This window comes from Myxocyprinus asiaticus, chromosome 24, assembly GCF_019703515.2.
Source record: "Myxocyprinus asiaticus isolate MX2 ecotype Aquarium Trade chromosome 24, UBuf_Myxa_2, whole genome shotgun sequence".
NCBI lineage: Eukaryota > Metazoa > Chordata > Actinopteri > Cypriniformes > Catostomidae > Myxocyprinus > Myxocyprinus asiaticus.
Window position 1 is genome coordinate 46,199,219 of NC_059367.1, and position 18,304 is coordinate 46,217,522.

General features: G+C 41.3%; 1 protein-coding gene across 1 annotated transcript in view; it reads left to right on the forward strand.

Annotated features, from left to right (window-relative positions):
* cacna2d3a (calcium channel, voltage-dependent, alpha 2/delta subunit 3a) overlaps positions 1-18,304 on the forward strand; it is a 438,757-nt gene that overhangs the window by 382,549 nt on the left and 37,904 nt on the right. The window contains exon 34 of the mRNA XM_051653874.1: positions 17,001-17,115. Within this exon, the coding sequence (XP_051509834.1) occupies positions 17,001-17,115 (115 nt within the window). The remainder of the gene's footprint in view (positions 1-17,000; positions 17,116-18,304) is intronic.

Consider the following 18,304-nt stretch of genomic DNA (forward strand, 5'->3'; position numbering starts at 1 on the left):
CCTTATTGTCTACGACAGACAAACACTTTTGGACATTGGTTCAGCAATTACACACCGTAACCCGGACTTCAAATTCCTCAATGACGACCCGCTGTTTACGAACACGCAAGCGGAGCCCTTTGTCTGGGCAGCCCGGCTGCGGAAACGCAGGAGGAAAAGGGGAAACAGAGTCGGCGTTCTCATCAGAGTAAGACGCCGCGCAAATCGACCCCCGCTACCCAGTATTCTACTGGCAAACGTTCAGTCTCTGGATAACAAGCTCTGCGAGCTGAAAGCACGGACCTCTTTCCAACGAGAGATGAGGGACTGCTGCATTATCTGCCTTATGGAAACTTGGATGTCTGCGGAGATTCCAGACTCAGCCATCGAACCCACGGGGTTCTCCGTGTACCGAGCGGACAGAGCGAAAGACCTCACAGGTAAAAGCAGAGGTGGTGGTGTATGTTTTATGATCAACAAATCCTGGTGTGATCAGAGGAACGTACATTCTATCAAGTCTTTCTGCTCTCCTGATCTGGAATTTCTCATGCTTCTGTGTTGACCATTCTGGCTACCGAGGGAATTCACAGCGATCATTATCACTGCTGTGTACATCCCCCCACAAGTCGACACAGACCGGGCACTCAAGGAACTGTATGGGATTATAAGCAAGCAGGAAACCGCGCACCCTGAGGCCACGTTCATTGTGACCGGGGACTTTAATAAAGCCAGTTTCAAATCAGTCGCACCAAAATACCACCAACACATCAGTTTCAACACACGAGGGGACCAGGTTTTGGACCATTGCTACTCTCCCTTCCGGGATGGCTACAAATCCCTCCCCCACCCACCACTTGGCAAATCGGACCACTCTTCCATTCTGCTTCTGCCCGCTTACAGGCAGAAACTGAAACAGGAAGCACCCACCCTCAGAACGATCCAGTGCTGGTTGGACCAATCAGACTCTACGCTACAAGACTGTTATGATCACACGGACTGAGAGATGTTCCGGTCCGCCTCTGATGACGACATCGAGGTTTACGCTGATAGTGTAATGTGTTTCATCAGAAAGTGCGTAGAGGACGTTGTTCCGATCAGAACAATACGGATCTATCCGAACCAAAAGCCATGGATTAATAGCGATGTACGCGCGGCACTTAATGTGCGGACGTCCGCTTTTAATTCCGGGAATGCAGAGGAGCATAAACAAGCCAGTTATGCCAGAACAGAACGGCAAAATGCCAGTACAGAGACAAGATTGAAGGACAGTTTAACACCACCAACTCTAGAAGCATGTGGCAGGGAATTAACATCATCACAGACTTTAAAGGGAATAAAAACTTTGATGAACACCGCTGCCTCTCTCCCGGATGAGCTAAATACTTTTTATGCTCATTTTGAGGGAAATAACATCGCCCTCATGGAGAGAGCTCTCACGGCCGAAGCTACAGAGGTTAGTTCACTCTCCGTCTCTGTAGCGGATGTAACCCAATCCTTCCAACGGGTGAATATCCGCAAAGCCGCGGGTCCAGACGGCATTCCGGGCCGTGTCATCAGAGCGTGCGCAAACCAACTGGCTGGTGTTTTTACGGACATTTTCAACCTTTCCTTCTCTCTGTCTGTAGTCCCCACATGCTTTAAAACGTCCACCATTGTGCCTGTTCCAAAGCAATCCAAAATCACTTGCTTAAATGACTGGCGTCCTGTTGCTCTGACCCCCATCATCAGCAAATGCTTTGAGAGACTAATCAGAGATTACATCTACTCTGTGCTGCCTCTCTCTCTTGACCCATTGCAGTTTGCTTACCGCAACAACCGCTCCACTGATGATGCCATTGCATCTACAATACACACTGCTCTCTCCCACCTGGAAAAAAAGAACACTTATGTGAGAATGCTGTTTGTAGACTACAGCTCAGCATTCAACACCATAGTGCCCTCCAAGCTTAATGAGAAACTCCGGGCTCTGGGCTTAAACAGCTCGCTGTGCAGCTGGATCCTGGACTTCCTGTCAAGCAGACGCCAGGTGGTTAGAATAGGCAGCAACATCTCCTCATCACTGACCCTCAACACTGGAGCCCCACAGGGCTGTGTTCTCAGCCCACTCTTGTATTCTCTGTACACACATGACTGTGTGGCAACACATAGCTCCAACGCCATCATTAAGTTTGCTGATGACATGATGGTGGTAGGTCTGATCACTGACAATGATGAAACAGCCTACAGAGAGGAGGTGCACACTCTGACACACTGGTGTCAGGAGCACAACCTCTCCCTCAACGTCAGTAAGACAAAGGAGCTTGTGGTGTACTTCAGAAGAAAAGACAGAGAACACAGTCCCATCACCATCAATAGAGCACCAGTGGAGAGAGTCAGCAGCTTCAAGTTCCTGGGTGTCCACATCACTGAGGAACTCACATGGTCCATCCACACTGAAGTCGTTGTGAAGAAGGCTCATCAGCGCCTCTTCTTCCTGAGATGGCTGAGGAAGTTTGGAATGAACTGCCACATCCTCACACGGTTCTACACCGCACTGTAGAGAGCATTCTGACTGGCTGCATCTCCGCCTGGTTCGGCAATAGCACCATCCACAACCGCAAAGCACTGCAAAGGGTGGTGCGAACTGCCAGATGCATCATCGGAGGTGAGCTTCCCTCCCTCCAGGACATATTTACCAGGCGGTGTGTGAAAAAAGCTCGGAGGATCATCAGAGACTGGTGTTGGCTGTTCTCACTGCTACCGTCAGGCAGGCGATATCGCAGCATCAGGACCCGCACCAGCCGACTTCATGATAGCCTCTTCCCCCAAGCAATCAGACTTTTGAACTCTTGATCTCCCACGATCAAAATACATCAGCACTGCACTTTATTACTCTTATATCTCACACCGGACTGTCATAAATTATATTATTATTATATTATATTCTCTCTTAACAACTTACTATCAACCGACAGCCTGAATGTCAATACAGTACAATTCAACCTACTGTACATTCTATATATACTATATATACTTTTTTTTTATTGAATAATGTGTATCTATATCGTGTGTATTGTATACTGTACAGTGTATGTTATTATTGTATATTGTGTTGTGTGTAATTATGTGTATATTAGACTTTAAATTGTGTTGTTAATCTGATGTTTATTGTAAATTGGTATATGTCTCATCACTGTCACGACTGCTATGTGGCTCGGAACTGCACCCAAGAATTTCACACACCATTGCACTTGTGTATATGGCTGTGTGACAATAAAAGTGATTTGATTTTGATTTATTATTTTGGGCCACCTTTCTAAGTGCTGACTCAATCTGACTTTTTTTAAAATCATGACCGATTATAACAACCTCTTTTATTAGGTAGTATTTACCTGAAGAAAATTACATGCCATCCATTTTTTTATGTCTCCTACACACTTGAAGAACATTTAAATTAGTCAAATCATGGGATTTGTAATGAACTGGCCATGGAGACAGTGTTAGGATCCATGTGCTGGAAGTTTATTATGAACACAAGCAAGTAATCCAAATCAGCAGACAAATAGAGGTAGTCGTTAAGCAAGCGGTATAATCCAATAAACCAAAAAGACAGTCCAACAAGGCAAACAAAACAAAGGGGTATCCAAAAGGCGGTAAATCCAGGAAAGCAGGCAATGGTCATAACGTGAAAACAATCAGCAAAGGCAATGGAAAAACGCTTGGTAAGGCAGGGTAAACTGGCAATACTTCGCAAAGTCTGAATGGAACAGCATGGTATTTATATAGTTTAAACAGGAAGTCACCAAAGAAGAAACGGTACAGAGTTAGTATTCAGTGGTTGGTAGGAGGGGTAACAACCTCGGATGTTACAGAATTCAATGACAAACACAACTGCAAGTTGTCTGCATAGCAATGAAAATGAATGTTGTATTTACGAGTCACAAAACCAAGCAGTAATATATATAGTGAAAACAATATTGGCCCTAAAAGGGATCCTTGCAGAACACCACAATTAACTTTTGAAGAGGAGGACATCTCATCTCCAACAGACACTACAAATTTCCTATTCGTCATGTAGGAAACAAACCAGTCTAAAGCCACCCCAGATATTCCAACCCATCTTTTCAATGTTTCGATTAAAACTGAATGATCAACTGTATCAAATGCTGCAGTTAAATCAAACAACACTAAAATGGAGCACTCTCCAGCATCCTCTGCCATCAGTAAGTCATTTGTCACCATAAGAAGGGCACTTTCTGTCCTGTGGATTTTTCTAAAACCTGACTGAAATTTCTCAAAAATATTGTTATCCTTCACTACCTCCAACAGTTCCAAACTACTGCTTTCTCTATTATTTTTTAGATGAAAGATATTTTTGAGATTGGCCTATAGTTATTTGCAACCAAAGGATCTAATGAGGGTTTCTTCAGAAGCAGTTGAATTATCACAGTCTTTAACTCCTCTGGATCACACCCTGACACAAGCGAGCTATTTTCTATAGACAACAAAGAAGGGCCTAAAGTCCCAATAACTTCCTTGAAAAGTCTTAAAGGAACAACATCTGTATGGCAACTAGATGGTTTCAGTTGATGTGCAGTTTTATAAAGATCCTGCTCTGAAATAGGTGAGAAATAATCCAACGAAATCTCCCTACAACCCGATTGTTCCACACATTGTAATGGAGGAATAATTGATGCCCTTATATTAGAGACTTTATTAACAAAAAAATATAAAAACATGTTACAATCTATCAGACAACAAGTGCACTAGACACAGGGTTAATCATATTATTAATTGTATTGAATAAAAACATGGCGTTATGGCATTTAGTAGGTATTAATTCAGAAAAATATACAGTTCTAGCAGCTTTAATCATCTTATTGTACAGCACTAAGAGATTTCAAAGGAAGAAAAATCCACAAACACTTTGCTCAGTGCAGATAAAACAATCTTTAGAAACCAGTGCAGTACCTCCTCCACAACCATTTGGCCTAGTCTTACTAAAATTATTTTATTGTGGTGGACACACTTCTCGAAGTTGGCTATGCTCTTCCTTATTTAACCAGGTTTCTGTTAGAAATCTAAATCCAAGTATGCAATAAAAGTATTTAGAATAAACATTTTATTTTACAAGGATCTGACATTTATAAGAGACATCTTTGCGGTGACTCCTGGCAAAGATTAATTAAAAGAAGTATTAACCGTTATAAGATTATTAAAATTTACTGACCTTTATTTAGTAAATACTGGCCTGTCATAAGTAACAACACAATAGATCCCCAGAAAAGTCCAAATTAAACACAAAATCAATATTACTAGCTGTCCACCACCCGGAGAAACAGTCACTGAGTACTAACAGTCTGCTAAAAAGTTCACTGCTTCTCCTAAGCACCAGAGACGATAATCCTTGCGTCAGTGGAGACACCACGAGCCGTATCCACTGAAGTAGTAAAGTCTTTCTTGAGAATCTCCGACTGTTGGTGACAAATGTCATTTACACCGACATGAAAGACCACAGTGCTAATGTTCTTGTGTTTCATTAAAACCGAAGCAACTTGTTTTGTCACATCAGTGACCCAAGCCTGAGATTTACAGGTGGGGAAAACTGGTGGTGGAGGAGATATAATCCAATTTTTGTGGCTGCACTGGAATATCCGTGGACCCTTCGGTGAGGGTACAGGTGTAAAAGATATTTGAGCTGACCTTGTTCGAACTGTGGCACGCTGCGGAGACATCGCTTTTGGAAATATCCCCTGGGTAATTATGCCATCATTAGGGCCTTGGACAGGTGTACTCTGAACCCACAGGCTTTTTCCCAGACAGCCTCAAGCAGTTTTTCTTCTCTAGCAATTTGGACTGCCTCTTCAGTAGCTCATGAATTTGATTCCACATCCAAGTTATAAACCTGGCGATTGTGTTAGGGGAAGCCCAGCCTGCAGCCAGACAGATGTCTTCTAAGGACACACCCTTCACTCATGCCCAGGAGGAGGCCACACTCTTGATGGAATGAGCCTCAACACCCATGGGACACTGTATGCCTTGCGATTCATAAGCAAGTGCAATGGCGTACACAGTCCAGTGGGAAATTATTTTCTGAATACGCCACACCCTTTCAATGGACTCCAAAGCATACAAAGAGCTATTCAGCCTGAATTGACTTGTTGGGTCAATGTAAATGTGTAATGCCCTCACAGGGAAATGCATGTGCAGTCTTTCAGCCTCATCTGACTCAAATGGAAGAGAAGAGAACGCTTGCAGGGAAACCACTAGAGCCCTAAAGGGAGTGACAAGGCCTGAAAGGAATTGTTTTACTATTGATCTCCACTTTCACTTTCACATTCTTCTTCTTCTCCAAAGTAATTTCCCATGGCAGAGTATCCAACAGCTCTACCAGCTCTAGGAATTGCCTGTTGGGCCACTGCAGTGCAACCAGCAGCACAGTTTCCCTGTCTTCCTGGATCTTGCACAACACTTGGTGTAGAAATTGGATGGGAGGAAACACATATTTGAATTTCGCTGACCATGCGTCCAAGCCCAGCAGAGTCTGGGTCATCGGGTACCAGTGTCTTCCCAGCCTGTTCGCCAACTTTTCATCTGGCCACATACCTAGCACGGTTAAACAAAGGCGCATCAACAGGAGACATAAACAACCATGTCGCCACATTTTATGAGGGACTCTCGAGTTGACCCAACATTGGAGATGCATTGGAGAGGTCTCATATGTAATAAGCCCAGATGGGTTACAGCAGCCACAGCAGCCATGAAACCCAAAACCCACTGGAACTGTCGCAGCATTAGCGCTAACCCCAGCTTGAAACTCGTTGAGTTTCCAGAGGATAAATTGAGTGCGTTCATCAGTCAGATGCACCGACATGGCAGTTGAATTTCATGCCAAAGAATGGCCTGTGGCAAGGCACTAATAATACATGAAAGTACGCATCTTTCAGATATTTTCAGATTCGTAGTCCAGTATAGGCCGCAACCCACTGTCCTTCTTGGTGATTTTCCAGAAAATAGCGGCTTTATAAGCCTTTCTGTGCATCACATCTTTGGAGAGGAGACATTCGTGATGGTGGTGGAGAGGACGCCATTAAAGTGAGGCAGGCACCTTGCGAACTGAAGCACATTGTTGTGTATGACTGTGTTCAGTAACCAGCTGGAGATCATAACATCCTCGCCTGTGACCTCCAGGGTCCGATCGCCACCCACCCTCGGGGGCAGTCTCTCAGCATAACCGCGTTTTTCAGTTCAAGCTAGAAATTTGCTTATTTTTGTGTGTAATTTTGTGCCTCATGCAACTGCAATAGGGTTTGAAAGCTTTACTGGAAAGTGACAAACATGACATGGAGCCAACAGCAACATAACCATTGGGCTCACAATGAATGTGTTCTCGTTCCTGGTTCGCCATGGCGTACATGTTGTTGTGTTGCTACATGGCAGTCTTCTGGAACATCACTAACAACAGCAAGACGGGCAATGAAGTGACCAGCATCTCGCTATAAACCAGGAGGATATTATGGTAAGCATCTCACCTGAGTCTTAGTAATGAAAGCCCAGTGACAAAATATCCCTGACATCATCATCACTGCCTAACATAGACGATAGCAGCACGCTGAAGTGAGCTGCAAATCGCCCTGGGTGTACTGAACAGGCGAAACCGCTTGAGATGGAGAAGAAGAGAGACGCAAGGCTCAAGCCTGCAACAAATCATCATCAAACTCTCCATGCTCTATATACTGTCCTCAATAGATATAGGGAGGAAAGGGGACCAGTGTCAGCTTTCCAATAAAGCAAGTCGAGAGCGAAGCATTTTAAGTGTCATGCGCTCGCAATGAACACAATCAATCTCAGCGAGCGCTGTGTCAGGTAGGGCTCAGCCCAGGCAATAAGCAGTGCTCATACTGAATGGGCAAAGTTGCTTGATATGGAGAAGAGCATGCAAGGTTTGGGCCATTGACAGAATGACCTCCTAAAATCATCGCACTGTATATCCCCATCTCACACGACTCTAGAGGGATGGCTTCGGCTTTCAGAACGAACGTCAGCCGAGACTGAAGGGTCTCAAGTTTCATGCGTTCACAGTGAATGCAATCAGTCTCATGAAGGGCCGCTTATAAAACAGTGCTCGTGCCCATCAGACAGAGGGATATATCTCTTGTTTTCATGTGCTTGTGAAAACATATGCAAAACTGTGTCTTTGTAAAGACACTATTATATGCAAAAGGCTCAAGAAAAACACACAATGAAACTCAATGTAAACAATGCAAAGATAGAAGTGTTCAAAGGATACGCTGTCTGTCAGAGCTCACAGGGAGAAAAAAGATAATCTACCCACTGTAAGGTGTCAGATCCAAACGACGAAGAGTTCCAGAGCGCGAGAGATGTACCCTCGACCCTGAAGAGGAAAATTCTGGTGTTGTGGCATTGTGGTTTATATGCCCACAATGACGCATGCATGGGGCAGAACGCTGAGTGCCACCTTCCAATTGAAATTGGTGTGATTTTATAGGGTTTCAAAGATCATCACTCCTGACAAGAGCTTCCATAGCATCAGCTACTGACGCAGCATCAAAATGACTGCCTTGAAAGGGAATCTGGACTGTTTTGAGACTTAACATGAATTCATCTATATTTATTCTAACAAAGAATGTTTTAGGTTTAATACAAGTTCATCTCTGTTGACTGTGTTTGTGGCATAGTGTTGATTACCACAGAAAATAATTTAAACTTATCTCACTTTTTCTAAAGAAAAAATGTAAGGCACAGTAAGTTGCAAGGCAAGTTTATTTATATAGCACATTTCATACACAATGGCAATTCAAAGTGCTTTACATATACATTTTAAAGAAAATACAAGATACATAAAAATTAAAACCAATTAAGAACATGAAATAAGAATAAAAAGTAATACACACATTGAGAAAAAGTTATATAAAAATAAAATAAAAAGAATAAAATAGTATAAAAATCAGAAGAACAGGTATTAAGAGTGCGAACTGAAAAAGTAGAGAACATGAAATGATCCAAATCATTATTGAATTTCTTTTCCTTTAATTTTAGTCTCAAAGGCAGATCTCAGTGTACCCATGAGCAACCAAGAATTATTAAGAATATTAAGAAAGTAAACATGTCTAGTGCAAAAGAAATAAATAAATACACACTGTTTCAAAAGTATTGCCTTTATACTTAATGAAAATCTTTGACTATTAGTGAGTATTTTAGGAAAATCCTGCTGAAGTTTCAGACATTTGACACTTTTTGACTTTGAGTTGCTAATTTGTGGGCTGGACTCAGCATTTGTTGAGATATATAACAGACTAATTGCTGTTCACCTGGCAGGACAAGCTCTTGGTCTGTCAGAGGAAAACAGCTACGGTTTAGTTTGTTTGCTGGGCTTGTACTGTGATTCTGGACTTAGTAACAACTATTGTTAGCCAGGAGATTGCACTGCACTTCAGTGACATAATTAGTATTAAGGTAAATCTTTTACTATTAGTGAGTATTTTAGGGCAATCCTGCAGAAGTTTCAGGCAGGTTCACCTCAGAGGCCAAACACGGAGCTGCAGACAGTCTGGAACTGGGTGCCAAATCTGACCTAAAATAATTGTTGTCCCTGTGCTAAGGGGCGCTGAACAGATCGTGTTGTGGCTGGTTCCTGGGAACAGTACCTGAGTGTGTTAAAGGCTAAGAGCAGTCCAGATCTCACTGCGTAGGGGGCTGCCAGTATTGAAAGTGGGATGGAATTCTCCTAAGATCAGCAAACTGCTGCCTGCTCTGGTTCACCTGGACACTGCGTTCCCATGTCTGTTGCACCACTGGACCAAAGTGCTGGCCTGGAACTACTGGGAGGTTTCAAAGTGCTTCTCTGCAGATCCTCTCAAGCTCTGTCAGGTTGGATGGGGACCGTCGGTGGACAGCCATTTTCAAATCTCTCCAAAGATGTTTGATTGGGTTCTGGGCTCTGGCTGGGCCACTCAAGGACATTCACAGAGTTGTCCCTAAGCCACTCATGCATTTTCTTGGCTGTGTGCTTAGGGTCATTGTCCTGTTGGAAGGTGAACCTTCGGCCCAGTCTAAGTCCTGAGCGCTCTGGACCATTAAGGATATCTTTATATTTGCTGCGTTCAGCTTTCCTTCAACCCTGACCAGTCCCCCAGTTCCTGCCACTGAAAACACCCCCACAACATGATGCTACCACCATGCTTCACCGTTGGGATGATATTGCGCAGGTGATGAGCAGTGCCTGGTTTCCTCCAGACATGATACTTGGAAATGAGGCCAAACAGTTCAATCTTCATTTCATCAGACCAGAGACTCTTGTTTCTCACAGTCTGAGAGTCCTTTAGGTGCTTTTTTATGTGTCTTGCACTGGGGAGAGGCTTCAATCTGGTCACTTTGCCATAAACCCCTGATCAGTGGAGAGTTGCAGTGATGGTTGTCCTTCTGCAAGTTTCTCCCATCTCTACACATGATCTCTGGAGCTCAACCAGAGTGACCATTGGGTTCTTGGTCACCTCTCTTATCAAGGCCCTTCTCCCCCAATTGCTCACTTTGGCTGGGCGGCCAGCTCTAGGAAGAGTCCTGGTTGTTCCAAACTTCTTCTATTTAAGAATTATGGAGGCCACCCTTGGGAACCTTCAATGCAGCCAAAAATTGTTTGCAGTCTTCCGCAGATCTGTGCCTTGACACAGTCCTGTCTAATGGCTTGGTTTTTTCTCTGATATGCATTTTCAGCTGTGAGATCTTATATGGAGTGGAGTGGTGGTGGCATAGTGGACTAAACCACTGAACTGGTGAGCAGAAGGTTGTTGGTTCGATCCCCACAACCACCACCATTGTGTCCTTGAGCAAGGCAATTAACTCCAGGTTGCTCCAGGGGGATTGTCCCTGTAATAAGGGCACTGTAAATCGCTTTGGATAAAAGCGTCTGCCAAATGCATAAATGTAAATGTTATATAGACAGGTGTGTGCCTTTCCAAATCATGTCCAATCAGTGGACTCCAGCCACAGGTCAAAGTGTAGAAATATCTCAAAGATGATCTAGAGCAGGGGTTTTCAAATTGGGTGAAAGTGAGCCTCCCCCTAGAGAACCTGAAGACAGCCACCCCAACACCTCCACAACCACTACTTAGGCTATTATTATTGGTACTACTAGGCTACTGCTATAAGTAGTAGTAGTAATGCTATTATTAGTATTGCTTTTAGGCTATGTTAATCAATATACATAATTTTTTTTATTAAGATAAACTTTTTTATTAAGCTATCAACATTACATTTTAAATTCAGTTTCATTTTGAAATAGGTTATATTTTTTTTAAAACATTTCAAACACGTTTGTCTTTCTTTTTAAAACATATTGTGAACACATACTTTACAACACATTTTTACCACATTCAAGCAACTGGGAAACTGTAAAAAATTAGCCTTCTAAACAGAATCCTCCACAGTCAAAAAACTAAACAAAGTATTCTCAACAGCCCTATAAACAAAGAGCCAACAAAATCAGACACAGAACGAAATCAGCACGATGGACAGCTCTATTTTCTGATCACTGAACAGATAACCCTCGACGGTCAAATAAATAAACTGGAAACATGTTCATTAACAGCCACAGGCTACTAACGTTATCTCAATTGAATAAGAGCTATTTTGGAGATTTTAGGCTAATTAAGCCAATTCAACTTTGAAAACATCAACATCAACATCAGACATCAAACATCAGCAAGATGGACAGTGCTGTTTTGTCACAGTATCAAATGTGTAAAAATCACTTCCATATAGGCAAAAAAAAAAAAAAAATCTGATTGCCTATTTTGCTTCTCATTTTCACCGCCCCTACATCAGTGGGAACAATGATTCCGACTTTTTGATGTGCACAGGTGATCGATGCGGGGCTGCATGGTAGAAAGGAATAAACGTAAATCGTCCTCCACCTGCAGCCTTGATCAGTATTTGCTTTTAAGCAGGGTCAAAGTGGAAAACCCGCACTGACATAAGTGGAGGTGAAGGGAATCTGCCTCCTCTCCTGTAGACTTTTGTATTGTAGACACTACAAAGCGATCCATTTTGCAACACGCATATGCATAACACGCACTTTAACACACAAGCTAGCAGGACAGATGTGTACAGAGGTGAACCGTTATGGGTTTTTTTCCCCGCGCTGCACCTCCCCTGGGGCTCTCTGGCGCCCCCCAGGGGAGGCGCGCCTCACCAATTGAAAACCTCTGATCTAGAGAAATGGGATGCACCTGAGCTAAATTTCAAGTGTCATAGCAAAGGGTCTGAATACTTATGTCAATGTGATATTTGAGGGGTTTATTTTTTACACATTTGCAAAGTTATCAAAAATCTGTTTTTGCTTTGTCAATATGGGGCATGGATTGTAGATTGATGTGAAAAAAATAAAAATTATTTAAAGCATATTAGTATAAGGCTGCAACGTAATAAAATGTGAAAAAATTAAGGGTTCAGAATACTTTCTGAATGCACTGTAAATGCAATTGCTTGCAGTTAAGCATCATATAGGCTTTTGGCTGAAGGATCACCCCCCCCCCCAAGGACTGAAGGGACTAAGGCAGCACTAGCATGAGATGGGAGAGTGAATTTCCAATGTGACCCATGCATGCTACTGTGTTATAGGCCTGAATGAGGAGATCATCCGTAATTCAGCATTGAGGCCATGGGCAGTTTTGGGCCTCATGTATTCAGATGGAAGACAAAGGCAGGCCTAACACAGTCGTAAAACCTAACTCAGGCCCACATAACAAGTCATAAATCTTACTGATAAAAACCGCGCCAAAATCAAACAAAGGGAGTCCAAAACAGACTACAAATCCCATGAAGCCTTGCTCACTAAATGATCTAACTCTCAACTCCTATTGGATGAGGCACACAACAGAACGCACCTCAACCATGACATCATCAGGAGTAGAAATACCTCTGGAATGCTTCCGGGATTTGCCTTCAGCAACTTTCATCGCTCATCGCTGCTCTCAGGTGTAGCCTCGTGGCACAAGGAAGTAACATCTGACTTGAAACTGTGGCCATACAATCTCCATCTCGCTGGACGAATTGAGATTACTCTGTGTTCCACCGAACACTCTAACGGATCCAAAGGAGACCGCTGAGCAGTCCACATCTTCATCCGTTTGTCTGCAGAAGTGAAGAGATAAAAGATTTCTTTTGCATCTTCAATCAAGTCGATGTTGCTGATTTCTCTGGCAGCCCGCCGACAATCAGCAGCCGTACCGCCTGCTAACAGAATGAGGAAACAGCCTCCCGTCATCACCCGAGCCTCAAGGAGGAGTTAAAGGACAGATGAACACACATTCTACCTGTATCCTCACACGATTCAATTAAGAGGTTTACGTCTGGGCAGAGATAGAATATTATAGTGTGTTATTCTTGTGTATCAAGATTATTGCTTGTACAGTTTACGGACCGCCATGTCCGCTCATTGCGATTAATACTCAAGGTATTAATTATCACGAATGAGATTTGCTGTGTTGTAGTCCAACCACATTGGACTGTTGTGCATTTCCACCATCACGGGTGAGACCGGCACACCGAGTTTATCCATTAAAGAATCAAAGACCACGGGACGGTTTACGAGCCATCCACTGCGTCTCTGAGTGATAAACTAACAGCTGCTTTCTCTCCCACGATCACGAAACCTTTGGGGCTTTGGGGCCGTCACTTAATTCTCTCTCTCTCTCGTACTAACCACACACACACACACACACGCACGCGACCCTTCAAAAACATTCTCGCACACATTTTTGGCTAGTAGATAGCTTCGTGATAAAGTTCAGCTTTGTCCCTAAGCTATCATACAAGCAGATACATGCGGTAAACTGGTAGACACCATTTGACTGGTTTCTCTCCGCCCATATTCTCTGGTCGGAAGTCTCGCATGACACACTCTCCACGAGAGTCACGTCCGCCATTTTGTGCGCGTCCCTCCTTACACACACACACACACACACCTTATGTGTTATAGGATTATTTTGGTTTCCATATCTAATCATATCACTGTTTAGTTTGTAGTTGTAAGTCGGAAGTTTATTGACTGCATTGTATTAATTATTAATTGATATTACTGCATAAATAAACTTTGTTATATTACAAAGAGAAGTGTTTTGGTTTGTTTCGCATACACCTGTGTCATGCTGATGGGATGTCAGTGCTCGGATTCAAGCCTTCATTCATTGTTTTTTTTTTTTCCGAAAATCGATATTCTTCGGATGTCGATTTTCCTAAGAAAACAATCTAATATTGAGACTGTTATACTATCTGGTTATTAGTCCTTGATTCCAGGGTGGTGCCCCGGCAATATTAATTCTTATTAATATTCTATTGATTTTTGATAATTGATAATTATCTTTGATGATTGTTGAATTTGAAGGATCAATAAGCTAGTGTTAATTTTAATTAATGTTTCATCGATGTAAATGATTAGTGATTATCTTTGATAATTGTTGATTTAAAGGATTAAAAAAGCTAACATTGATTCTCATCAATGTTCTGTTGATTTTAATAATTATTAATTATCTTTGATAATTATTAATTATTGCTAATAACCCAACCCGCTCCTAAACATAGCGCACTACATTTACTGGAGCCCCATATGAGGTTTTAATGAGTTAGATTCAATTAATTAATTGAAATATTAACTCATAACTAAAGAAATAATCACCAATTATTTCTGATAGTAACACTGATCAAAACAACCAGTAAAGCCCTACAGCAGTGAGCATTAGGCTTCAAGGCCTTCTCTGGAGAGACAACAAAAGAGGCAATAAGCCACTTTAGGCATCTGACCCAAGCCATAAGCATCTGCCTCCTGCATTGTAACCAAAGCCCTGCTTGCACTAGTGTGGAATGTAAGGGACTTAGGATTTTCCCAGCACTTCTGCAGCTCCTCAATATAGTCCTTGGATGGAGGAACACTAAGAGCAGAGGGTTGCGAAGCTCTTCTGAAAAAAGCACTAGTGGGGGTTGCCACTGTAGGGGCTGTGTTGAGATTTAAGCGTGCCAATGCAGCACGGAGAGCTTGCTTCACCACATCCTGATCTGACTCTAACCCCTCTGCGGACCCATGCGCAATGTCCTGGGAGCCATCAGGGGAGAGGTGAGAGTGGAGATCAGAAAAGATCTCCTCCTCTTCCTCCTCATGGAACTGGCCATGGGAAGCCATCATCGACAGAACGGAGTAGCAGTGCTGCTCCCTCCCTCTCTCTCAGTCTCTCTTTCTCTTGCTCGCTTGCTCACTTACACACGTGCATGCAGGACGAGATTTTTAACATGTCATTTGCACTCTTTGTATGACAGAATTCAATAATCATCAAAGCTCAACCCACAACTGTTTAAAGTTTTTAGAAAGTTGCCAGTCATACACAAGTGAGTCAGACACTTGTAGATGCGTGAGACAAACAGTAAAGTATTTTTTATTTGTATAGTGCTTTTCACAACTCACATCGTTTCAAAGCAGCTTTACAGAAAATTATGCTGTAACGTCTGTAATGTGTTAGAGTCATAATTGTGCTGTTTGATAAAACATGATTGTAGATTACGCCTTAAAACTTATTTTAAATAATATTAGTATTTAGACCCTCAGTGAGCAAGCCAAAGGCGACTGTGGCAAGGAACACAAAACTCTGTAAGATGTTGGTTACTGGAGAAAAATTAGCCAGGTCGCCTCTGGCTAAATAGCATGAATATAATGCCAAAATTAGTTATTTATGTGTAGTACAAGTCATGAGTTAAATTAGTAAAGTGAGAAAATATTGGTGGCCAGTGTTTAAACTAAATGATTTTGTATGAACTGTAATTGTGATTAATGACTAAAAGTCTTTGAATTCCATCCTGAATTAACTGCGTAAGTGCACCCAGATGCATTGCCCTTTGTTATTTTGCTGATGAAGGCTTTAGTTGGCAATTAAATTGTCTATGTATTCCATTTTAAGAGAGCGTAGTCCATCCTTTGACCAAGGTGATGCCGGCAGAGGTCAGAAAGGTGCATCGCCGTTCGACTGGATGCTTGTGGCAGTTAATTTAACAGCTGAAAACCAGCCATTACGATGTTAGTAATGAAGTCAACAAGGGGCAGGCTGTCACAGTCCAAAGGGACCATCTCCTTCACCGAAGCATTCAGTCCAAGCCAGACATACTAACATGTTAAACAAACAGGCAAACTAACAAGAACCAACAAAGACTAAGGGAAACATGAGGGCTGTATATACAAACATGGGTGATGACAAAACACAGAACACCTGGGAACAAAGATGGGGAACAGATGAGTGTAATCAACAGGTGCATCATGGGAAGTGTAGTCTAATAGACAAAATATAATGGGAAGGAGATGGGACAAACACAAGGGAGTTTGTGACAGGAGCATAGAAATGTAAGTGTAAAACAGTAGAAAAACCAGTCGTTTTATTGTTATCGTAATGGGAGAAAACAAGATGATAGTAGGTTGTTTTCGTGCCATCTTGCCATTATTATATTTTATTTTTTATTTTTTTCAAAATGTCATAAAATGTTTTTCTGTATAATTTTTCCATTTCCCCAGGCTTTGTTTTTCCTTCTTTCACAAGTTGTGTCTAATGGGAAATACCTGAAAAAATATATTTAAAATGTTAATTATTTAAAAGTATTATTATTTATAATGATTCTAATATATTTATTATATGTTGGCCTATTTATAAATATATTTTGCTGCCTGCCTTTTTAAAATCAATTACACTCCCAAATTTATTTTCTTTTCAAAATAAAATAAAAACTCAACTTTTAAATTTTTTGTGGGACAGTTGAGGGTAAAGAAGGACAGGGGGTGGTTTCAGTTTTTAAAACTCTAGCAAAAGTAAAAAAATAAATAAATAAATAAAAATTAATGATGAATCTTTTTTTTTTTTTTTTTTTTTTTTTACATCAGTGGAGCTATAATAAAGCAATTTGTTCAGTGTTTTATGGAATTGTATGCCTCTCACGTTTTGTTTGTTTTTCATAATGGAATTATATTTTATTTTTCTCTCTCTCTCTAGCTCATAGAGGAGGCAGGACTATGTTGGTTCCTTGCGATACAGAGTACCCAGCATTCGTGTCAGAACGCACCATTAAAGAAACGGTGGGGAATATTGACTGTGAGGGATGTGTCAAGTACGTGCAATGCTCACACAAACAATTACACATGCATGCACATGTAAACACAGAACAGAAGAACAGATCAAACTACAAGATCATACATCCTTCAATATAGTCTGTGTGTATTACATTTTTATTTTGCAGTGCCTGTACACACTCCTCACATAACACACAGAGAGCACATGCACTTCAACACTTCAACAACAGAATTAAACAGTAGCACAGGAATATGTAGAGGATGTGTTTACAGCAGGGGTATTCAATTAAAGTTTCAAGAGGTCTGGTCTCTACATTTCCTTCCCAGCACAGGTCTGGAAAATAATAACTTGCATGGTGTCAGTATGGCTTTGAAATTATTTTTTGTTATTATTTTTTTTTTTTATTTAGGAGTAGTTATTATAACTTTCCCTGTTGGCAGCAATAGTACTTCGTAAAAGAAAAAAAATCTTCAGAGATGAGGACATTGGGGGCAAAGCAGTGCAGTCTGAGAGATCTTTTCTATTATCTGTTAGGCTAATATATTTCATAGAATTCATCAAGTCGAGGGCACTTGGATATAATATTACAAGATCAGATGAACATTTGTTTGAAGCTGAGTCCAGTTTTTGTGTTCCAATGTTTTTACATTCTGATTATATATAATTTTTATTTTAGCATTCAGATACTTATGTATGGATCATAGGAGTACTTTTGACTGAGAAAAAAAATACTGTAAAGAGAAATTTTAGAAAATGTAAAAGTCTGAATGGACCATTTTTATATTTTCCTTGAGAATTTAGTAACAATAAACTAACAAGTTGTACATCTTATTAATAATATTTGCTTAAGTTAATTATAAATGGGCTGACTATAAATAATAGGAACGTTCTCATCATAAGCAGAGAACTGGCCAGGCTAACTAACAATTTCTATTAATTATAACTATTAATCAGTGATGAATACATTTCGGAAAAATTTTCACAAAATTAGAACAAAAAACTGTTTGTCATGAAAGGCACGTACATTCTGATTAATAAAGCTAAATTTAGACGGAAAAAGACAAGTTAGTTGATTTAAATACATTATACACCCAGACCTTAATATGGAATATTCCTTCCAACGGAGCATTTAAAGCTTAAGTTACCACCTTCATGTTCAAAGCACCCAGAATCATTAATGAAACAAAAAGAAAAAGCTGGAAAAAATATGCATCAAGTTTAACATT